Source organism: Sander vitreus, chromosome 14, assembly GCF_031162955.1.
Source record: "Sander vitreus isolate 19-12246 chromosome 14, sanVit1, whole genome shotgun sequence".
Classification (NCBI taxonomy): domain Eukaryota; kingdom Metazoa; phylum Chordata; class Actinopteri; order Perciformes; family Percidae; genus Sander; species Sander vitreus.
This window is the reverse complement of record NC_135868.1, coordinates 27,150,626-27,175,304: the sequence shown is the minus strand read 5'-3', so window position 1 is coordinate 27,175,304 and position 24,679 is coordinate 27,150,626. Positions and strand designations below refer to the sequence as shown.

The 24,679-nt window shown below is 41.4% G+C and overlaps 1 protein-coding gene across 1 annotated transcript in view; it reads right to left on the bottom strand.

Annotated features, from left to right (window-relative positions):
• Window positions 1–24,679, bottom strand: part of LOC144529374 (gamma-aminobutyric acid type B receptor subunit 1-like) — an 86,435-nt gene that overhangs the window by 10,613 nt on the left and 51,143 nt on the right. Inside the window, exons 10-15 of the mRNA XM_078268433.1 lie at window positions 17,460–17,610; window positions 14,149–14,281; window positions 11,245–11,361; window positions 9,968–10,075; window positions 8,053–8,146; window positions 3,810–3,937 (exon numbers count right to left, since the gene is read on the bottom strand). Of these exons, the coding sequence (XP_078124559.1) occupies window positions 3,810–3,937; window positions 8,053–8,146; window positions 9,968–10,075; window positions 11,245–11,361; window positions 14,149–14,281; window positions 17,460–17,610 (731 nt within the window). The remainder of the gene's footprint in view (window positions 1–3,809; window positions 3,938–8,052; window positions 8,147–9,967; window positions 10,076–11,244; window positions 11,362–14,148; window positions 14,282–17,459; window positions 17,611–24,679) is intronic.

Sequence of the window (24,679 nt, the reverse complement as noted above, 5' to 3'; positions counted from 1 at the left end):
GTGATCCAACTGTCGCAGATTAATTTCCAATGTCTGAATGAAATCCTGAGAGTCTTGCTAGAGTTGTGGCGCTCCAGTCGTCTCAATCGTTTTGTGTAAGGTGGTCATAAAACTCAGTCCCAGTCAATCTTTTTCCCATTTAGACATTCAGATGACATCAAACGTGTTTGATATTATCTTAAGTTTTAAGTCTTGGTGGTAAGAAGTTAAATCATGTGAACATTATCAACAACCAATGGGTGCGCTCCCTCCAACATAAAACAGGAAGCAACAAACGGCTAGAGCTAAACACTAAAGAGAGAAAGTTGACAATTTTCAACCCTTCTGAAGCGTGTCATTCAACGGGATATTTAACGACGGATAAACGCAGACCTCCGGCTACTGGAGACATTCATCTGCATGTACGGCAAAACAGAAAATCTGCAAACTTTCCCTTAAGTTACCAGCTAACACAAGCGGTAGCTAGCTTGCTTACATTTTTCAAAACAAATCTAGTTGTAGTCTTGCAATGTTTAACCCTGCAAGATCCCCAGTCTTTACATAGTATGACAGTCTTTAACATTAGATGTGAGATGGTGTCAGGCTTGAGTCTTTTCAAAGTCTGTTCAAAGTCTTCTAATGTATGAGTGTATAAGATGTCATACAACCTGTTGTATGAGAATACTCCATTGCAAAGTTTATTTTTACACTGTAAAATATCATGCTCACTACAAATCTTGGTCTGAATTCTTTAATAACCAAATTTAAGAGCTCTTTATCAAAAATGTTTGTTCACATTATGTTAAAAAAAAACAGGTCATCTTAAAAAATCAAGTATCAGATGGGCTTTACTGCATGTAAGTCAATGCAAAGACTTAAAGGAGAATTCCGGTCGATTCCAACCTGTAGCTCTGTTGTTTGTAAATTAGGAGTACTGTCAGTAGCGAGAAAAACGAAAACAATCGGTGCTGCCTACACCGAGTTATCCTCCTGCTAGATTTTGCACCCAACAGGCTTAAACAGGGCAAGTTTTAAACGTGTTTTCAGCCTCTAAACATGTTCGAAATGCCATTACAAGTGCTTAGCCATGTGCAGTTATTCCTTCCAAGGGAACACAGCGAATTTGACTGCAGTAGATGTGACAGAAAGGCATAAAAGTTGTGTTAATCCATACCTCTGTTGATTTCATGCTGTCCGGTGAAGTCCACACTAGTCGATTGCCGATCTCATACAATCCAATATTCCAAAATGCATTTTTTCCACACAAAAAACGATTTGCCGAGGTTCTCTCCATAGTAATGACTATGTATCAACAGGCTGTAACCTGACACCACAGTGAAGCGAGCAGAGCTGCAGTTTAAGAGTTCAACAGCTAGGTAACCTAGCAACGGCGGAGCCTGTCGGCAAAAGCAGGGAGGAGCTCACAGAGCTAACAGACGGAGCTTGGAGTTAGATCAGGACTAATATGAGAAAATGGTTCGAGTTTGTGCCTTTCCAAATTGCGGCAACCAAATGATGGGATATTTGAGCTTGAGCTTTCACCGTCTACCCCTCCGCAACCGGGAGATTTTACAGTTGTGGCTGGTTGCACTTCAGCTTGATGTGCAAACTCCCTTGCGAACATTATGTGAGAGAGATTACTGTGTTTGCAGCGAACATTTTGATGAGGACGACTTCACCGAAAAGAGCGTCAAGGCAAATGCCATTCCAAAAGCGAAAAGACCAGCTGCACACAAATTGGAGGTAACGTCTTTATGATTTATATTTTCCAAGGCTAAAGTAATTCTCACTTTTTTCCTGTGAAGAAATGTTTCGCGGTGTTGGTGAATTCTTGAAAAAAAAAACACCACTAAATGTTGTAACTCCCGTTACTGAGATAGTATCCCGCATATGATATTACCGACATGTAATTAGTAATGAGTTATATTACTGCGTTACAGCAAAAATGAATATATTACTGTAATTGCCTTACACCCAACACTGATTATGATTGATGCATCCTAAATGTTACTGTTTTGGCCCATTGAGTCTGACTACAATGTTATTTCTCCTTCTTACTTATTTAGGGGACAACATCCAGTGACGTACAGAGGTCTAATGTGGAATATGTATCTGTGAGGAATTTTGACATGTGACTTTATTCCTGATGATAAGGACACATCACAGCCCTGTCAGTTCAGCTCTCTGTGTTTTCTGGACATGCTGCGGAGCCTCGTGCATGTGGTGCTGTCGTCATTTAGTGCACACATCCAGCCCTGCAGAGCCTACCAGCTAGCTCCAGCCTCATTTAAGCCCACAAATTAGGCTGGAGGTGAGCATCGCCACCAAGGACGGCAGAGCTTCATCAGCGGAGTGTGAAAGGAAAGGAGAAGGATTGGAAGTGAAAGAGCAAATCTGCACACTAACACAGAGCCTGCAGAGAGGCACGCTACTGACAAACACATTAGTCTGACTGCCAGCAGCTACAGCTGCAAACACACACACACACACACACACACACACACACACACACACACACACACACTAATCAGCCTTTTCATATGCTGAGCATATATATCAAGAGAGAGAGAGAGAGAGAGAGAGAGAGAGAGAGAGAGAGCGAGAGAGGGAGGTCACAGGCTGCCCAGGCGTAGAACTCAGTCCACAGGAACATTTTGTTTCCAGATTCATTCTGAGATTGAGAGTGGTGCATGAATGTATGTCCTGTGGTAGTAGTGGTGGATGAATGCTGCTCTGTTAATCATCCTGCAGTAATTCTCAGAGAACAATGAAGGTCATGGTAAGTAATAAAATAATATTGTATTGTGCTTAAATGCTCTCCATGATGCGTACACTGCGGGGTTTCTAAGCATCTCCCAAAACAGCGTTCAGAGAAAAGTTGAGCGTTATCTGCAAAATAATTTCAAACTTGCATTCAATCTTTTCTCACTGAAGGTCGCCCTGCCTAAACGAGATAATTTTCAGTGAAGTGCAGTGTTCTTTTAAAGTGCCTATCTATTGAATCTATTGATTTTACACGTAAAACCTCTTGGGGAGTTGTAATTTGACCCATACTAGGGAGTAAAAGTCAGGATATCTGCATCATTGATTTTGATCACTCTTTAAATTCTTTCTCTTGTGAGAACAACAATTTTATTAATAAAAGCATACCCTTTTAATATATATAAATAAATAAAAATACTAAATAGCCTCCAGCTTATAAGGGATGTTGTCGCCTGCTAAAACCATACAAAGAAATAATCCTAATACTCCATCCCTTGGTTACCAGTTGGTTTTAGGATTGATTTTACGAAGTACAATGGAGTATACCTGAGGCCATATTCGTTTAGGGTTGGCAAACACACAAACGTTTTCTCTTCAACACAAGACCATTGTTTTCAAAGATTCCAATTGTGGAAGGCCCAAAACACAGAGGTGTTTCCAAATGTTCTGCATGAACCAGAGCATGTGAGCGGAGTTGAGCGGAGAGAAGTTTCCACTCTTTGCTCACAGAGCTGTTTCTTCCCACGCTCGTCCACTCAAAGCCGCTCTGCACAACTTCGCTCTGCGCTCAACTCAGATTTCACCCCGCTCCACTCAAATTGCTGACTGCTCGCAAAAAAATAAATAAATAAAAATAAAACTCGTGACGGTGCCCGCACTCCATCCATTCCCCCAGTGTCCGGAGCTCCAGCAGCAAAAAGTCCGCCTGATGATATGCAGTAAAGTAACACAAGCCTCAGGCATGCGACCGGAGTGAAATTAGAGCGGGAGATAAAGTGACGTTCCAACTTTTTAAAAATGGCTTTGGCACATGCAGTACAGACACATATACAACAAAGTGAACTCACAGCAACATTATAGATGGCCATGCCCACGGCTCGGTGGTCATTGATCTTCTCTGTGGAGATAGACTTGGTCTCATAGGCCAGGAAGATGCCGAGCAGCAGCAACAAACCTTTATAACCATACACAACACCTGCAGAGAGAAGACAACATGGCCGCTGTGAGGAATCATGGAACTGTTTGTACAGCTAGCGAAATTACGAATCCCACTATGGCCACGACAAGACCCGCCCTTCAATAGCATTTATTGGCCAGGTGTCCATGCTTACGCAAGGTAACGTAACCCCATTTCTACAGGTCCTATCTCCTGACCAATCGGCTATCCTAACCACTCGAGGTCAAATGCCTAACCCCAACCAATCGAGTAGCTTCGGAGGGCGGGTCTTGGCGTGGCCATAGTGGGATTTGTAATTTCACGTACAGCTACTCATTTCACACAGTACTATGCAAGAATCGGTATTTTTAGCCATTTGGTGCCCCTACAGTTTAGGAGTAGCACAACACAGCTGTGGCTCAGTAGAGCAGTCGCCTACCAATTGGAAGGTTGACAGTTCGATCCCTGGCCCTGCAGTCCCATGTTGAAGTGTCCTTGGGCAAGACACTGAACCCCGAGTTGCCCCCGATGCTGCGCCATTGGAGTGTAAATGTGTGTGAGTGTTTATCTGATTTGGCACCTTGCCAAAGCCGTACGGCAGTATGAATGTGTGTGAATGGTGAATGGTTCCTGTACTATGTAAAAGCGCTTTGAGTAGTCGTTAAGACTAGAAAAGCGTTATATAAAAACAGTCCATTTACATTTACACTGTCCCGCCTCATGGACAGTAGGAGTGTAACTATACATCCATCTGGATCCATATATCAATGGAGGAGCTTAGTAATTAAATTGTCAAATGATATTTTAGTTAATAAAATAAATGTAACTAATTGTGTTAAATGGGCTTATTATCGATCGCAGGTCCCTGAATTGAATCAAATCGAACTCGTATCATGGCAGATTGTGATATCAGTAAATTTTAAGTATCGTTGTCCTAAGAATTGATATAATATTGTAATAATGTGTGATTTGCCATGGACAGCTGAAGGAATTGGAAGCGCCAAATACCTTAACATATCTTAACAACACTAGACAAACCATCCAGCTAATATTACTTACTAATCCAACAACAAGAAGGCTCAGCTATGATAAAGTCATAGTTATATTACCTTTACTGTTACTACCAATGCCAACTGCTATCATTGTTATGAATCATATTTCTGTACATCTGTATCAGTGTCTCTGTGTCCCAACCGGCAGCGGCAGATGGCGGCCCACCAAGGGTCTGGATTTGTCTGAGGTTTCTGCCTGTAAAAAGGATGTTTTTCCTCGCCACTGACCCAAATGCTTACTCTTGGGGGGAATTGAAATTGTTGGGTCTCTGTAAATTATAGAGTGTGGACTAGGGTGACCAGACGTCCTGGTTTGACATTCCAGCGTTACAATGTAGGCTATATTTGTAAACACTGTTGCAATACCTCTTCTTATCTGTCTTGTTTTAACCAGTCGCTCCAGGTCTGCTGGAAAGTCAGCGGATGAGCGCTGGGTGGAAATGGGGACATTATAAACGTGAAAAAGCTTAATGTGGTTTAATGTAGCTAAACAACGATCAATGATCACCAAATTTCTCTCTCATATTGCTCTGGTTATGAGGAGCAATATGATAGAGAAATTTGGTGATCATTGATCGTTGTTTAGGTACATTAAACCACGTTAAGCTTTTTCCTTAATGAAGCAGAAACGCTTAATGTCAGATAACGTCCATAATAATAGGACTTTGGGTTAGATTTTTTGACAGTTTTCAGTGGTTATGAGGAGCAAATGAGAGAGAAATCTGGTGATCACTGATCGTTGTATAGGTACATTAAACTACGTTAAGCTTTTTCATGTTAGGACTTAAATAAAGCCCATGAGAACCGTGGAGAGTCAACCCACAGCCGCTCCGCTGCCCTGCTGAAAATGTGAAACAGAAACGCTTAATGTCAGATATCGTCCATAATAATTGGACTTTGGGTTCTATTTTTTGACAGTTTTCAGTGGTTATGAAGAGCAATATGAGAGAGAAAATTGGTAATCATTGATCATTGTTTAGGTACATTAAACCACCTTAAGCTTTTTCCTCGCCATAGGTGCCAGCAATGAAGAAGAAAACGTTAATGTGAGATAACTTCTATAATCGTTGGATTTCAGTTTAGTTTTTTTGACAGTCTCAAGTGTTCATGAGAAGATATGGCCCTGAGAAATTTGGTGATCACTGATCGTTGTTTAGGTACATTAAACCACGTTAAGCTTTTTCACGTTAAGCATTTTAGAATGTCCCGTGGAAATGTATTTCAAAAGAAGGGAGATTCCCTTCAAAAATGTAGGTCTCCTTTGTCAGTTCGCCATGTGTCTACCGGGCACAAATGCTCCTGTTGAACGGATCTTTTCACTCATCAACAACACATGGACTGACGAGAGGAACCGTATGATCATTCCCACCTTAAAGGCGCTACTCGTCACACGGGCCAATTTTGCTGACACCGGTGCGTAATTTCACAGTAAGCTTTCAGCCAACAAACTGATTCTTGAGCAAATTCACTCCTCTAACAAATATACGGAATGACTGTTTCCAATAGGGAAGCTATCTGCTCTATCAAATGAGATTACGTTTGTGTGTGTGTGTGTGTGTGTGTGTGTGTGTGTGTGTGTGTGTTGTTGGTTAGAATAACACTGGTAACACTGCGTGAATTAATTAATTGATGTAGACTATGTATTATTATGCATTATGTAATTACATATGTGTTTACTGCATTCCTTAATATCCCATGAATCATCAGGAATTGACTGTTCATAGTCTGTCATTCGTGACCTCATCATGAACAACACAACTAAAGCATTTGGTACGTGGGCACATCATTATGAATTACGATTTATGATCATGATTATTTATTTTTCTGCAGAAACAATGTGGTCATCACTGCACAAATTCTGATTTGAACACAACTTGAGCATCTGATATACCCACCTTACCTAATTCTTTAGTTGATGTGTTGTTCATGCATGAGGTCATGAATGAGAGGCTATGAACTCATGTCAATTCCTGATGAGTCATAAGATATAAAGGAATGAAGTAATGCAAGTAAAGTCATGAATTAATTCATGCAATGAATTCATAATTCATGTACCCATACCGTAAAGTGTTACCATAACTTTAGTTCAAGCCTGTAGCAGCAGTTCCAAATACTTCGTTTAGTGCCAGGCAATGAAAAATACCTTTTCACAAAGTTTTTCACAAGTTCAGTGGGTACATTTTCCAAAAGAATGCTTGAATTCTGAAAAATAAAGTTGGTCCCACATGAAACTCACTCAGTGTCTTTTAATATTATTTCGTAGATAGGCTACATACCAAGAAAATTCATGAATATTAACTGAGATACCCCATTATGTTGTGAGCAGTAGGCCTATGTGTGCTGTTGTGTCTAATCTGTCTGTGTCCATGTCTGACCTGGGCTGGCATATGTTCACGTTAAAAAGCGTGTGCGTGCATGAGCACTATGGTCACATGCAAAGTGTCCCGGTTTTAGTTCAGGGAAATCTGGTCATCCTAGTCTAGACCTACTCTATCTGTAAAGTGTCCTGAGATAACTCATCTTGTGATTTGACACTATAAATAAAATTGAATTGAATTTAATGAATTTACGGTTTATCAGCTACTTCTCCGGGGAGCAGCGCAGCAGATGGACCTTCAGTTAGCGACTGTAGCAACTCTATTTCAGTCAGCGCAAACCCTAGTGCTGGGGGTCTGATCCCGGACGGCCCAGTCTCCCCGCATGATTAGCAAACTTTCTGTTGCTGCCATTATACAGCTTAGACTGAGCCACTTTCATCTAAAAACAAAACAAAACATAAATGTGGTCCAAACTGAGAATACCACGCTAGCTTCTTCTAACTAGCTGGCGGTGTGTGGCTTAGTGCCGTAAATTGTTACACACTTCTCCTGGGAGATCGTATCGCTCCCTAAAGGTCGGCGTGGGAATGAAAGAGGCGCCATTCTCCCTATTACAAGTCTGTGTATGATCAAAATGATTATTAAGCTGTTTTTTTTAACAACTGTGCATAATGTTGCTTTAAATACCCTGTAGAGTACGTTATCAGTACTTAGTGAGAACTAAGTAAGAAGAACATTTTACATTTTCAAAATCATATTGTATATTAAACTGATTTCTACTCACCCAGCCAGGTGTTCATCTTTTCTGAGCTGCAGTGTTCCAGTAAAGGCTGAATCAGAACATCCAGGTCTCCTTTGGGGGCTTCTCTGGTGAATTTCTGCTTTCATACATACAACATGAAAACACAGCTGTGTCACGATTGTGAGTTTGTGTTTCCTGTTTATGTTTTCCTCTCTAGTCTAGTTTTACGTCCTGTCTTGTGTTTTCCCGCCTGTTTGATTGTTCTGCCCCTCCCTGATGTGTTCTACCTGTTGTGTCACCTGTCCCTTGTTAGTCCTCATTGCCTGGTGTAGTTAGTCCCTGTTCTGTCTTTGTCTCTTGTCGGATCATTGTTGTTATGTGCTAAACCTTGTCAATCCCTTGACAGAAACGTGACAAGCTGAAGAACAGCAACACACTACAACTTCAACAGTAAACACATAAGATCAAAGTCTGTCTATTTTTATGGAAGCTGCCAATTTAAAAATGAAATAATTTCATCAAAGTGAAATTTCATTTTCTATTTGAGTGCACATGTACGACAATCTTGGAATAAAAAAAAAAAGAAATCCAGTTTTCATTTTTATTTTCAGGACTGAAAATGTTTAATTGCCGCTAAAATGAAAATGTGTCAATAATTGAATTGATTAGTCAATCGACAAAACTAATTGTCAACAAATTTGATAACCGATTCAGTCATTTATTATGCAAAAATGCAAAATTTCCTGGATTCTAGATTCTCAAATTTGAAGATTTCATTAGACTAAATCAGTGCTTCTCAAAGTGCAAGTACTTGCAGCTGGGCTATAAAAAAAATACTATTTGTGAACAGTAGGGCTGGGCATGGTTAAAAAAAGTTTCAATACCGGTACCATACTGTGAATTAGATACTGGTTCCTGAACGATACCTTTTCAATACCATTTCATGAAGTTCATTATTAATATTGTTGGGTTATACTATTACATTATAGTGTGGTTTAGACATACTCTTTCTGTAAAGTGTACTGACATAACTCCTGTTATGATTGACACTGAATTACACATTACATGGTACAATTTCTTTTTAAATTGTTCAGCTCCTTTACACCTATGTGAAGCACACTGTAGTCAAGCCTCTCAAAATACAACACACATGTGAACCCCGTCTCTGTGCGTAATGTAGAGTTTTTCCTGCATGCCTCTATAATGTATAACATTAGACAGCCGATTAAACGCTTATTAGATCTTGGTACAAGCAGATTGCATGCTTATTGGCTGAGAGAGAGAGAGAGAGAGAGAGAGAGAGATCACTCCGCTCCATTCATATTGCTAACTTTTTCAAAGTACCATTGTCGAGCTCGCCGCAACAGCCGGTTTCTGACAGATAATAGTGTGGGTGCTCATCACACAGATGCATTCTGGCATGCTCTGAACTTTGGTGTGGATAAAGCGACGCTCGAGCTCTGCGCTCCATCCAAAATCCTCCCACTTGCTTGCGCTCGGCTCCACTCACGTGCTTGTGTGTGTCACAAAAGTGGCCTGAGAGAATCCTGTCATTCAAGAAACTTTAATTGGAAATAATAAAATAATTCAAATGTTTAGCTTGCACATTGTCTTGTTAGGGTTAGTAGGGCGAGTTCTTATTTTCATTTTTCTGTTATATGCATTTTAAACATTAAAATCAACATTGATTTTGACATGCACACAAGAATGGAAATTGAGATATCACTTTGATTAGATTATTTTATTATTGCCAGCTATAAGCTTCTATAACTGTCATCCTTTTACTTGCTTTATTACTTTTCCTCAGTCAACCCAGTAATTATTATTTAGACACACCAACAACTTTACAGTAGTAGATATAAGGTTCTCCCTCATGAATGCATTATATTTTAAGATTCATTTAAAATGTTCCTTTGCACAGTTGTGAATAAATAACTAAATAAATTGATGAGCATACCTCCACTGTGATATGTAAAGGATCCACAATCTGCCAGATCATGAGAGACAGGATGTCGATGCCGAGCAAAACACCAACGGTTGCATAGAGTTTCCATGGTTCCAGGTGCTGCTGGGAAAAAGGGGGGGGGGGGTGTGATGGTCACTGCGGGGGCATGGCAAGGGATCAGGAAAAGGCACAAATCCTCTCTTTCTGGTTTTGTAAGGGAGGGATTTATGAGGCCACAAATAGACTAGCCTAAGCTGGAGGTGAAAACAATGATCCATCACTGACTGTAGCCAATTCAATCTAAAGCACTGCGCCATGACAGGAAAGAGACACAACGCACAGCTCCCTCACTCAGTCAATAAATAAAGGTGTTCCTTTATGTATTCAGCTTTAAAGAGAGAGATTTTTTTTTGGGAACAGGTCCAACACTATTAGAACAGCGTGAAATTAGGGCTGCACAATTAATCGCAATTGTATCAATCGCAATATGTGCAATATACAAATCGCAGGGGTTGTAATATTTGTTACTTGCAAAATATGTGTCAAACCATTCTGAATTAAGTATTGTGGTGCTGCAGAGATGTCCCGGCTTACAAATCGTATCCTACAGACTAAAGAAAAATGGAACTGACTGCTGAGTATCTCTGGGAAATTGCGTTCATATGGTTCAAATTTTAACTATTTATATCCAATGCAATTGTTTTGTGCCAACGCAATCATGCAGTGTAACCTGCATTACAAAGAGAGGGCGGTTGGGGTGGTGAAGGATTCTAGAGCTTGTGTCCCGTCACAATCCAACAGATGGTTGCCTTTTTGTTTAACCATAAGACAGGATTTTCCCCTAACCTGAAGTATTTAAAGGGTACTTTTGTTTTTTTCAACATGGACCCCATTTGCCCATACATTGATGTCTAAGGGTTTTTTACACACATAGTTTGTTTACTTTGGTCCAAATCAGTTGATGAGTTTGTAAACTTGAACCCTTGGTCCGGTTTTGTTTCACACCTGGAAAAATCCAAGAGAACCAAAATGCGTCATTACAAATCACGCAAGAACGTCACTCCTCTTATTGGTTGGATGTGTCTGGGGCGGGGGAAAGAAAGTAAAGGATGCTCAAGCTGGCGACCCTAAGCAAAGTAATCTTACTTCTGCTCTAAAATGGAAGTAAGATTACAAAATGACGGAATGCGGAAGTGCAGGCAAGTTCAGGCAAAGAGGTCAATAAAGTCGTAATTGCAACTAACAACTTAGGTGAGCGTTTTTCAGGGGAGGACAGTCTCCACATTTACCTTTCTCTTGTCCTTCTTCTCATCCTTCTTGGTGAAGACAGTATGGACCCACCAGATCTTGGTGAACATGCTGCCGTAGGCGAGGCTGAAACCCAGACCAAGCAGCCACAGGCGAAACTAGCAGAGAAGAGAAGAAATTAATTTCATTATTAAACTGATTAAGATATCAAATCAGCTCCTCAGTCATTCTCCATCATAAAGCTTTCTTTGAGTTTAATAGCCTTTCAGAAAGGACCTTGAAATGAAAATAACCTCTATAATACAGCAGTGATACTGTATCTCTGCCTTTACTGTGGCAGACAAGAATCAGACAACTGACAACACGGGCAAACAGAAGAGCTTGAAGACTTAAAACTACAGAATATTTTTGTGGTTTAGATTTTCTCCCTATTTTAAAGGGATTTGTTTAGGCTCTGATCTTCTTTCTAGGGGAATGACACTTTCATGTGTATGGAGCCAGCAATCCACACTTATATAATAGTGACTAAAGGAAATCCACCAATAGAATACCAACAATAACTTATGTAATAAAATGTTAACTTGGACTTTTGGTTTACCAAAAGAAATGTTAACCGGTAATCCTGATTTAAAGGCATTTTATGGTAAAAAGTGTAATTTATTTCCGTTAAAATGTAAAAATCCTGATTTCTCACTTCAAGACCACATTTAGGCGGGTTCCAGACATGTGAATGTATTGTGCTCAGTGATGGCTGTTTGTCCCGAGTGGGGGAACAATTGAACAACCACAGCTTTGAAGGCAGGAATAACAATGGGGACGTCATCTTCCAAGCTTGAACCATAGACATCATGTTCCTAGCTAGCTATTTGGCTACATCCATGAAAATACGAGAAAAATGGCCACAAAATGGTGACATCTGTGGGTTGAGATGGACACAGCTGTACAGGTTGTTGTAAGTAGACTTACAGCGATAACAACTTTTAAATTAGCATTTCTTTTTTAAATTGTCATGAAAAATGTTAGGGCTAACACAATATAAATTTGAATGAAGTGAAAAAAGGCAAATAATTCTGATTAGCAAGCTTCATTGTTTGACATTAATGTGTATTATCCCTTTAAATATATACAGTATATATATATATATATATACACAGTATCTCACAAAAGTGAGTACACCCCTCACATTTTAGTAAATATATATCTTTTAATGGGACAACACTGAAAAAATTACACTTTGCTACAGTGTAAAGTATTAAGTGTACAGCTTGTATAACAGTGTAAATGTGCTGTCCCCTCAAAATAACTCAACACACAGCCATTAATGTCTAAACCGCTGGCAACAAAAGTGAGTACACCCCTATGTTAAATTCCCATAGAGGCAGGCAGATTTTTATTTTTAAAGGCTAGTTATTTCATGGATCCAGGATACTATGCATCCTGATAAAGTTCCCTTGGCCTTTGGAATTAAAATAGCCCCACATCATCATATACCATTCACCATACCTAGATATTGGCATGGGGTACTTTCCATAAAATCATCTCTCAATGCAAATCAAACCAGCTATTAGGCTAACCGACACAAAACCATGCCAATCTCTAGGTATGGTGAAGGGTATGTGATGATGTGATGACAAAATACACCTTTAAAACTCACTGATCTGTTTAAAGACGAAGAAAGAAGCTTTAAAGTTCCTTCAGAGCTCCCTTATCTCATTTAAAGGTGCCCTGCCACACAAAAACGTTTTTACTTGTATTTTTTTAAATATGTTAGGTCCATATGTGTTTGTGTTATGTTGTGAAAATGAAATGCTACCTTCTCCGTCAGCTCTAACCACTGAAAAGAAATAAGCGGAGAAATCAGGCCAATTACAAAAGCTGGTCAGTCTGACGTAGTGTTGCCTGAGCTCATTACTATTCATGAGCTTGCCCAGTTGCGCTGGGTAAAGGATGTTGATAGCCAGGCTCTCATTGGCTAGCTGTTAGCCAATCAGAGTCAAGCAGCTTAGCTCGTTGAATATTAATGAGAACTGGCACAAACCGAGCTGAGTCTTCCTGCAGGCTTTCTATACCATGCTAGAATGGCTTGAAACAAGGTAGCCAAGGCATTTTTTCCACAAAAAATGTTACAGAGTCCATGTTAGAACTCATAGACTGTATATTAATGGACAGCACATGTGTGATGTCACTTATTGGTTTGTGGAGATCTGCTATCCGTCATCGAGTTTGCCATTATGGGCGCAGCCATGTGACGATTTTAGACGAGAGGGAGGAGTGAGGGAGGAGCTGCTTACACTCTACGTTACGTTACACACTTTCACTGGCAATCCCCTAAAACACCCCCTGCTTTATCGCCGATTTTAAAATCAATGAGACCATAATTAAAAAAATCAAAACATCATTCTGTGTTGCAGAAGACTAAGCGATTGAGACCATAAACTCATTATGAAAATGTTTACTGAGGTAATAAATCAAGTGAGAAGTGGGTCACTTTCTCATAGACTTTTACAGAAACCGACCTACTTTTGCAACAGTACGTGTCGCACTCTGCTGGAATCCAGATAGAATGCAGGTTTAAGGCACTTCCGCATTTGCAGCACTTCGCCGAACCGGATGCATTGTCCATTAAAATAACAGTCTATGGTAGAACTTCAGACATTACCACAAAGTAATGAAATACGTGTGGCAGGGCACCTTTAACAAACCAAACAACAGATGTCTCCTTGGTGTTCTCTGCTGTGGATATTGCAGCTGTGTGCTCAATAAACAAAATACGATTGATATGATCATTTTTTATGATGATTTTTATCATATCGATGTATGAACAATGACAATTTTTAAATGACAATAACGATAATCCTTATTTGCAGGCCTGCTTCCCACAGTAAACTGATATCCAGTAGGTTTGAAATCAATTTATTGTGTTTGGAGCAACTTTCAAAGTGTACCTGGCAGACGACGGGGAACTGCTTCCTGTGGACATGAAGGCCATCGATGCCCAGAGGGAAGACAGCAGCCAGCGCCATCATGCAGCCCACGGCAGTCATGTTGTTAAGGTAGGGCTGAGAGTTCTGAATGTACCTGTAGCAAAGAAACAAACACATACTGCTTTTCTAAACATGTATAATGAACAACAAATTGTTGTTTTTATAGACCTTTTCTAGTCTTAACGACTACTCAAATTACTTTAACATAAATATAGGAACCATTCACACACATTCATACACTGATGGCCGAGGCTGCCATACAAGGTGCTCAGGCTCAGAAAAACATTCACGCACATTTCACTCCAATGGCGCAGTATCGGGAGTTCAGTGTATTGCCCAACGACACTTCGGCATGGAACTGCAGGGCCAGGAATCAAACCACCAACCTTCAATCAGTAGGCGACTGCTCTTACCACCTGAGCCACAGCTGCTCCTCATAATATGCAAGCAGCCGTCCCTCACACCACAAAAACAATACACACACATTTCAATACATACGTATTGAAAGGTGATAATAATAGAGGTAGTATAGAATATTAAAAAAACTATTTATTGTTTCTGAAATTTTGGTTCTCAAAGAAACAATAGTTATTATAGTGACTCCATTCACCAGCTCCAATCCTCCAGGGCCTGTTCATCACTGGCCACTCCAGAGCCCCCCGCCACAACAACACTCTCCATCCAGTAGAGACAAGTTAACAGGCTGTTCAAAAGACAAAACCCCCGCAAAGCAGCCTGACCAGACTCAGTCTCGCCTTCCACACTGAAGCACTGCGCTGATCAGCTGTCTCCACTGTTCACAGACATCTTTAACACCTCACTGGAGACAGGGTAATGTTAAGAAAATTACCCAGTATTGCTTGCCCAAATAGAGAACACTGTTGAAACAAGGCTAGTGGCCAGCTATGGAGACATAGGCAGGGGAGTGTGTGGAGTTCTTCCTAGCAGAAACCCAGAATGGAACTTTTCAATCTGTGGAGCTGTTGAGGTTCAGGTAGAGCAGAGCAAAGTTTGAAGGGTATATATTTAAACAGGAAGCAGGAGAGAGAATTTTTTAAGAGGGTCAATTCTCAGATATATTATAATTATTGGCCGCAGAAAAACTGGATCCTCACGAGTGGCCTGCTGACCAACAAGAGCTAGCCAGCTATTGTGGGGACCATCTTGCCAATGTCCTTGAATGAATAGGATGTGACAGGGACAAAGCATAGCATGTGGAGTGGCCTGGGGCTAAGGTGCTGATCAAGTCCTTACCACAGGGCCTACAAAGGAATGCTTGGCAGGACTTTTCCTTGGAAAATGAGCAGAGGAGTAGCTTCACAACCTACTTCTCATTGTAGAGCTAATCTTGGTAGAGCTAATCTTGGTCCCGGGGGGCCAGTAGCTGAGTAGATGTTTACTTTTTGTAGTTATATGTACGAATGGTTCATGAGAGCAGCCTGGAATCAGCAATGCTCAGGGTGATCTTTGGTCACATACTAGAGAAGCTGACTATTCAATCTGGAATACCAGAAACTATGGAGGAGCTAAACTTGACTGTGAAGCAGACATTAAATATCACCCGCGACTTCAGTCTGCAGTATTCAGATCCGGACTTTGAGGACTTTTTTACTCTCAATTCCACTGCTCAAATTAAACACATGGCCACAATAAGGTTGTGAAAATCAAAACAGAAGTTGTTATCAATTTGTATCCAGTACCACACAATGAAAGCTACACTGAAAGTGTCACCTCGGAGCAATCCCTTGATGCTGCTTCCACAAGTGCACTGCAAGGACTATCTTGACTCATGTGATTCATCATCTGCAAGGTCAGTCATCATGTCATCAAGCGGCAGCCCAGAAAGGATGACATGGCCAAACAAATTCGTCATTCCACGATTCTCTGTTGAAACCGAAAGAGCCAACAAAGTTTACAGAAAAGACACACTTATCAAGGCACACCCATTTATGAAGTTTTGGGGGGAGCTCTTCAGGCCTCAGTGGATGGCTGACTAGCATTAAATACAAAATAGCCAACTATGGAACAAAGATAAGAGGCTTTGGTATTCCAGATGTTAAATGCAATGCTCTGAAACATAAATGCCCTAATGAGTCTGCATAAATGTAAAAAAAGGCAAGAAGAGCAGAAGTCAATTATTTGGCCATATATTGACGTTGGATCACATTATTGAACAGGCTAGGAGAAGGACTGCGGAAGTTTGTTGCAGTTTGAATTTGAAGACGTGATGTTAACGGTAATGGATAAGTGGAGATGGTGATTTCGGGGCTGTTTCATATTAAACAAAAAGGATTTTCCTTATTAACAAAAATGTCTATCTCTGTAGGGATCCTTTCCATAATGTTGTCAGACACTTAGAATAATATTCAGAGCCTGTCAGTGGCAGAAACAGCACTTTTAGTGGACGCTAACTGACAGTGTGCATTTCCCATTGCCGCCCGGTTCGTGGCTGCCGGTTACAGGGTTCTCACTCAATACTGGACCAAAGATTTCAAAAGACTTTAATATTTTTAATATTAAGATTTTTGTTCACATTAGTCACTTAGACACCAATGCATAGGGTCCAAGTTGAAAAATACAGAAACACCTTTATTTATGCAAATTAGCACATATTTAATTAGATAATGTCTCATTTATATAGTTAAACATTAAAGTTCAGAAAACTTGTAATACAAAAAACTATTGAATGAATGAATGTAAATAATCAACTGGGGAAGTTTCACAGTGAAATCTTTTAGTTAAAATATTTTCCCTATTCACCTGTAGTGTCTCCCTTAACATGGGCTGAGGAAATTGTGGCATCACAGACTTCCGTATTTTTCAATACTTTCCACCACTCGGATCTCTTAGGACTTTAAATATGTTATAGAGGAGAATTTTATGAGACTAGATCAGTTGAAAGAGTTTCTATTGCAATTTGTGTGGGGTCAGGTTGCACAATGCCTGTACTATTAGAGTTTATTGTGATTCTGGTTCTAAATCTAAGAGAGAACAGAAAACACTCTTCCTCCTTGTATTGCTGTCATAACATTTAAAGGCCCTACCATGTCATGAACAACATAAACTACATGTGTGAACTAGACATCAGGTAGATGAAGCAATGCAGTGTATTTCACGTCTGAAAGGGGCTTCAGTCCAACCTTTTGGCACTGGTTTAAAGAAAATACGTGTTCACCAGCTAGTCTCCAGACACGGGGTGTGTCTGATGTTTGGTGCAACTTTGAACTTGATCTTTATCTCGATCGATTTCTAGTAAAGGTGGGCTTTTGTACCTGACATTGCTGTTGTAGATGTTGAAGGTGAGGCAGATGATTCCCAGCAGGATTCCCAACCCAGCAAAGACAGACACCGACACAAAGATCTTCTGGGACAGGTAGCGAAACTCCTCGATGACCACTGTCTGGTCTGCAGGCGGTCCTAAGCCTAGAAAACACAGAGGAGAGGATGAGAAGGATGATGAGACTACAGAAACACAAAAGTTTAATGCATCCCAGTGTTCACTCTGACTAAAGGTCTAACTATCAATTAGTGTCCAGCCATGCCTCATCCGGATTTTCCACCGGGCGCGTCTGTGATGCGTTCTGGCTGCACCGTGGTTTTGTTCCGTCCTCTGCCACGTGCCATACCACACCGGGAGTGTCTCAGAAGCGGAGATTTGCCTGCCTGCTCGCAGATTTATTGTCTCTACTACTGTCTCTACTTGAAAGAACAATCACTTGTTTATTAAGCTAGTATCTACCTTCCACTCCAAGCTTTCCTGTAACTAAACTCCACGCCTTCTCTTTTCTGGAGTTGTCTGTAAAAAGGATCTGTGATGTTGTTTTATGTTTTTCCACCTCCAAGATGAATCTCTCGTCATCCGTGGTGTTGTAGATATTCGGGGGGTGTTTTGAAGCTGCAGCTATGTACTACAAGCGTCCCCTGAGCTAAAACGGCAGTGGTCGGGGCAAGTTTTAGAGTGCCTTTGTGCCTCTTAACAGACACAAAATGCAATTAATATGTCTGTGCCACATGAACAGGGCCCTTACGTGTCAACAAGATGCATTTTCAACTCAGACGTTTAAATTCACCTATCCTGGTCCTTTTTCTCGATCCTGCCGGTAGCTAGCTTGCCCTGCTAGCCGTTAGCCGTTAGCCGCTAGCTGCCGTCCGGTGAGTGTATTCAGCCAGTATTCTGTGATAATCATTCCAATAACAATCCATGGAGCGCCCGGTGGTCTGGTAGATGTCCTGCATAGGACAGATCATGCCTTCGCAGCGAAAGGTTTAGATTATTTCCCCCTCAAAATAGGTAATTGAGCACTGTAGTGGTTATGACCATATCAGTGACTATGTAACTACATGGAAACGGGATAAACAATGTCTGTGGCTTGCACAGTAATAGCGTTACTGAAGCGTAGCTGTAGCATTGCGCTGTCTCCTGGGAATTCAGTTGTAGCAGGAAAAGGTAAACAGTAGTGTCAACAAATTTCTAATAAGGGAAGAAGTTCCACTCTCTCGTTAATTCCAGCTTCTGAAATGGTTGCAGTTCCACCAGAGTTCCATATAGAGGGCGCTCACAGGCCAGTGCAGAATGAATGGGACTCTATGGAGCTATACCCCTCAAAATCCACTTTTCTCAGGATATAATTTTTTGTCTAGTAATTTGAATGTTTAAAAAAAAATTTAAATGTCAATGACGTCATACACATATACGGCCAGAGATACTGCTTCACGGCAAGCTCTGAGTCGCTTCCTTTGTTCTCTCGAAGCATCGACAACACAGCTGACAGGTTAGGCTCTCCCTGTTAATACACGTTAAGGTTTGGTTAGGTTTGCTAATGTTTTAAAGACCACGCCGAAATATTCACTCTGACATTCTGGTTCTGCTTTGGATGCCGTCAAGCAGGATCTCCGATCGTAATCAGTCCTTCACTGACCAATCAGCATTCATTAGCAGAATGCTAGCGTGTTGTGGGCAACAACGACTCAACCTGTAAGAAATCGAAAGGACACAAGTACTCGTTCATTCAACTTTTGACCTATAATCCATGTTGAACTTGCAAAAACTACAATCAAATAACGACAATCAGGCGAAAGAGACAAATTTAGCCGTCTAGCTCCATAGAGTCCCATTCATTTTGCACTGGACCGCAATCACCCCCAGTGGAACTCTGGTGGAACTGCAACCAAATTCGGTACAATGGGGCTGAATAGGGAGTGGAACGGCTTTCCATAGACGGGCTTTGGTAGTGTGCAGATTGGAGCGTAGTGTGTGAAGAGCGGAGTTGTTTACAAGGGAAGAAGCTTGGAGTAACGTAACTATGGAGAATATAGCAGATATACAACACACGGAAGAGCCTTTTAAGTTTGATGGTCGCCCTTATTTATTCGAACCCGAGTATACAGACGAAGAACTAGCCTCACAAGAGTTGGAAAGAACGAGATAGACAGAGGGGAAACAGGCAGATGAACTTGCTGCTCCAAGCGCAAGCTGAAGCTAGCCTTCAGTAACTGGAGGACATAGCCACACCACTGCCGCTCCGTGGATTATAATTGGGATGATTATCACAAAAGCCTGGCTGAATACACTCACCGGACGGCAGCTAGCAGCTAACGGCTATCTGGCTGTACACACTCACCGGAGGGCAGCTAGCAGCTAACAGCTACTACCGCAGTACTGTTTATTTTAGGGGGGAATACACTTCAAGACGTGACATGAACTGTCCTCTGGAGGACATAGCCATACCACCGCCGCTCCGTGGATTTTTATTGGGATGATTATCACAGAAGCCTGTCTGAATACACTCATGTGGCCCTGTTCATGTGGCACAGGCATATTAATTGCATTTTGTGTCTGTTAAGAGGCACAAAGGCACTCTAAAACTTCCCTCGACCACTGCCGTTTTAGCTCAGGGGACGCTTTGTAGTACATAGCTGCAGCTTCTCCATGTTACCTGCACTGATTCGGGTCGGGGTTTTTTTCTATCGAAAGTACTAGCGTAGCTATAGCGATCAAGATTAACGTAAAAATTGGCCGGAATTCTCCTTTAAGTGGAGCAAAGAGCTAATTCACGCATGCTTCTGGGACGCGCCGCGACACGGGTTGACGAATATCCAGCATTGACTTGAATAGCAGTCATTGCTTGCTGGGTCCGCCTTCGGAACACAGACGCGCCCGGTGGAAAATAGGGGTCAGCCTCCAATGTCCCATTGATGTTAGTTACTCAGTAACATCAGTTAGCCCCACATCATCACCAACCCTTCACCATACCTAGAGATTGGCATGGGGTACTTTCCATAAAATCATCTCTCAATGCAAATCAAACCAGCTATTAGGCTAACCGACATAAAACCATGCCAATCTCTAGGTATGGTGAAGGGTATATGATGATGTGGGGCTATTTTAATTCCAAAGGCCAAGGGGACTTTATTAGGATGCATAGTATCCTGGATCCATGAAATAACTGGCCTTTAAAAATAAAAATCTGCCTGCCTCTATGGGAATTTAACATCTTGGTGTACTCACTTTTGTTGCCAGTGGTTTAGACATTAATGGCTGTGTGTTGAGTTATTTTGAGGGGACAGCACATTTACACTGTTATACAAGCTGTACACTTAATACTTTACATTGTAGCAAAGTGTAATTTCGTCAGTGTTGTCCCATTAAAAGATATAATGAAATATTTACTAAAATGTGAGGGGTGTACTCACTTTTGTGAGATACTGTAGATCAATATGTCTGCATAACAGGGTATGCACCACAGTAATTTAAAGTAGCTGTGATAAAATGTAACGTTGGTATATGCAGCAGCATCTGCGCTCAGAAACACACATGGTGAAATATACAGCAGAAGTATTCATTTCCAAATAGACTACCACTGCAGACGGTTTGCCACTGACTTCAGTGGTCATACTTTAAATCAGGCTGTTATTGTGAAGGGGAGAAACGGAAAAAGTAAACATCAGTATGTTAGCAATGTCATTATTGTGTTAACCCATTCAGCATCCTTTTTCTTATGCTAAAGAGCTATTTTGTATATATTTCCTTTTCGGATTTCTGAATTCATTGTGAGCATGTTAGCATGCAGATGTTTGCATTTAGCTTAAAGCACAACCGCTAGCATGGCTGTAGACTCTTGATTTGCCTCTTTACTTCTGCATTTTACTTGACATTTTCCTCACCCTGTGTACAACAGCAATGCCTTGTCAATATAGCAAAGATTTAATTCAGGTGTGTGTGTGTGTGTGTGTGTGTGTGTGTGTGTGTGTGTGTGTGTGTGTGTGTGTGTGTGTGTCCCCGGACCTAAGGGTAATACCAAAGTCCTCATAAATCAAAGAGCGGAATTGCATTCGTTAGTGTCTAAATAACATAAATTATCTTTCTTTGAAAGTCCTCATTAATCACTTGACCTAATTTTGAGTGTATCCCAGTGTATCAGAACATCGACGCCACTGGGTTCTATATTGCAGTTTCATACACATTTCTGATACACACGGTGCATTTTGGCGGGCTGTCTTGTGATTGGTTGGTTTACGCGCGTGGGCGGGACCAAACGGAAGTCGACTGGAAGGTCCGCCCAGGCCCAGACATGCCCGGAGCGTGGCCGAGAGACGTCGCTCATTTAAAACTTAAATGGACCATACCTGGGAAGCAGCAGCTAGATGTCATGGACTTACTAGTGGATTAAATACATACAGGTAATATTTATATTTATAAATGTAGTTGCATTTTTGCATGAAGAAGTGTTTCCTTTTTGCAAGAAATTACTGTAAAATGCTATATATTTACAAGCATGTGCGATGTTAGCTGAGCTAGCTTGAGTGGCTATCAACATGTCCTGCTCATTAAGCCTCAGGCTAAAGAGGTGGAGGACAGCAGGTAGAGATGAGGACAGAAGCAACATTGCCAGCAGGGCAAATTTGGTAGTTTTGTTTTTAAAATGAAAGCTAGCTAGGTTAAGTTGAGCTGTGGCTACGGCATGGCTTCACTAACAGGGCGTAGCCACATGCCCTGCTCGTTAAGCCTCGTTTAGCATTTACGTGAAGTGGATGCCTGCAGAGAGGACAGGAGAGGAGGACTAGAAAGCAGCTAGTTGGCAGCTCTGTTTTTTTGGGAATTGGAACAAAAAAGAACTAAGAGGATGTATTGATATCATCTTTGGTTTTCCTGGTCTGTAAGTACTAAGTTGATTAACAAGTTTATGTAACTGCCTGTCTGTATCCACCTGTAGCCTTTGTAATTGCTGAGGTCTGGACCTGGTAGCCTTAACTTTAACCACAGACATTGTGTTTGTTTTAGAGAATTTTAATATTTTCTTAGTAGCCCAACATTTTTGTTTAAATATGAAGTGGACATGTGGATTTTGACTCTACAACCACAGAGCAAGACCATGACATTGGAGGCTTTGGTATGTTAACTCACTTCATAGTCACTGCTGATAAAATGTATTTTTTCCTGTGACAAAAGTAACTTTTGTTAAATTGTGTGTTCAACAGGATCAGTGTCATTTGTGTCGTCCACAGTAAATGAGTGTGTACCTCCCTCTGAAGGTAAGATTCAGATTCAAGAGGTTTAGAAGAAGAAACACAGTGGTTTATACCATACAATGAAATTCTTACTTTACCCAAGTCCCTTAACAGAACAGTTCAATAATAAGACAAATACACAACACAAATAGAATAAAGTTAAAAAATATATATAAAATTAAACTGTAACTTACAGTGTACAGTAAACCTAAGTTGGAATTAAAAGAAAAAAAGAAACCTGAGTTGAATAAGGTGCTCTGTGCCTCACAGTTAAGATGCCGATGGTCATTCAGACAAGTCACAGTGTCCTTCTTTGGGAGGGGCACGATGGTGGTGGACTTGAAGCAGGTGGGGACCGAATGGTGACACAGAGTGGTGTGTCCAGTATGCCCTTGTTGGCCGTAGCCCCTCCCTTTCAGCTGGTGTTGAGGGCTTCGAAGTGAGCGGTTTGTTTTCTGTTTGCAGTTTGTGATGTGTTGCAGACCTTACCACATGCTCCTGGGATAAGCAGTGGTGTAATATCCCTCCAGCTTCAGTCTGTATTGTCTCTTGGCCTGTCTGATTGATCTACGCAGGTCATATCTGGCCTTTCTCTAGTCCTCAGTGTCACCCGAGACACATGCAGCAGAGCGTGCACATAGCATGGACCCTGGTGGTCCATGCTATGTGCTGCTATGCTAATCCAGGGTTTGTCGTTGGGCTAGGTCTTGCAGCGTTTAGTAGGGATAATTTTCTCAGTGTATTTGCGAATGTAGCCAGTTACAGCTGCAGCATATTCCTATAGGTACACAGTACAGTCCCCTCTCAGAGCAGGAGTTTTAAACACACCCCTGGTCTGTACTGTTAAAGCAGTCCTGAAGCACTAGTTCAGATCCTTCATTCCACACTTTAACAGTTTTACTTACTGGGGGAGCTCGTTTGAGGAGTTGCCTGTAGGCTGGGTAGAGGAACACTGAGATGTGGTCTGATAGTCCAAAGTGCAGCCGAGGCACAGCCTTGTAGGCGTTCTTCACGTTGCTGTACACTTGGTATTCTTCTCCGTCAAAGTGAAAGCTCGTGTTGATGGTACTTTGGTAGGACGCTCACTGAGGTTGCAGTGGTTAAAATCACCGGCCACGATGAAGGACGGCATCTGGGTGTACAGTCTCCAGCTTGCTGATGAGGTCCTGTAATATCCCCATCGAGCAGAGGCACAACGCTGAACTCGCTTGGTAGATAAAAGGGTCTGCACTTAAAAGTTCAATATCCGGTGAACCATGCTTTTCAACAAACTGCACATTCCCACACCATCTTTTGTTAATGTACACACACCGCCTCCCCTGGTCTTCTTCGAGGCCTCTGTGCAGTCTCCGCGGTGGATGGAGTGTGTGTGGAGCAGGAGAACCGAGTTTGGCGTGCTGTCAGAGAGCCACATCTCAGTGAGAATAAGAGCACAACATTCCCTTATATCACGCTGAGTTGTAGTTCTAGTTCTTAGCTCGTCTATCTTATTTGTCAAGAGAGCGGACATTAGCCAGCATGGTCCTGTAGCTCAGCCTAGCATGGAGCCTACCTCTCTTGCCTCGTCCCCACTGTGGACGCACCGGTGTTGCTGTGTCCTGCCGGCTGGAGTTGGCTTGGTCCCGGCGTAGGAGAAAGTCAAAGTTCAAGAGGCAGTGTTGTAAGCTCGTGTTGACATTGCCAATGTCCAGAAGTTCTTCCCTGCTGTATCTTACTGTCGCACACACAAGCTGTGCGTGTAAGATGCACAATAACAAAATAAACAAAGTTACGTCAGTGTCAGGGAGAGCGAAGCAAACACCAACTCCACTGTGGGCACCATGTTGAATTGTGAAGCACCTTAATGTGCTTTGAATAAGATGCATCCTTTTTAGGCCAGATATGAAAGGAAGAAAAAGCTAAATAAAAACTCATACCATTTTAAAAAGAATAAAATTAAGTATAGGAATAAAACCGAAGACCAAAAAATGACTTTGCAGTGTAT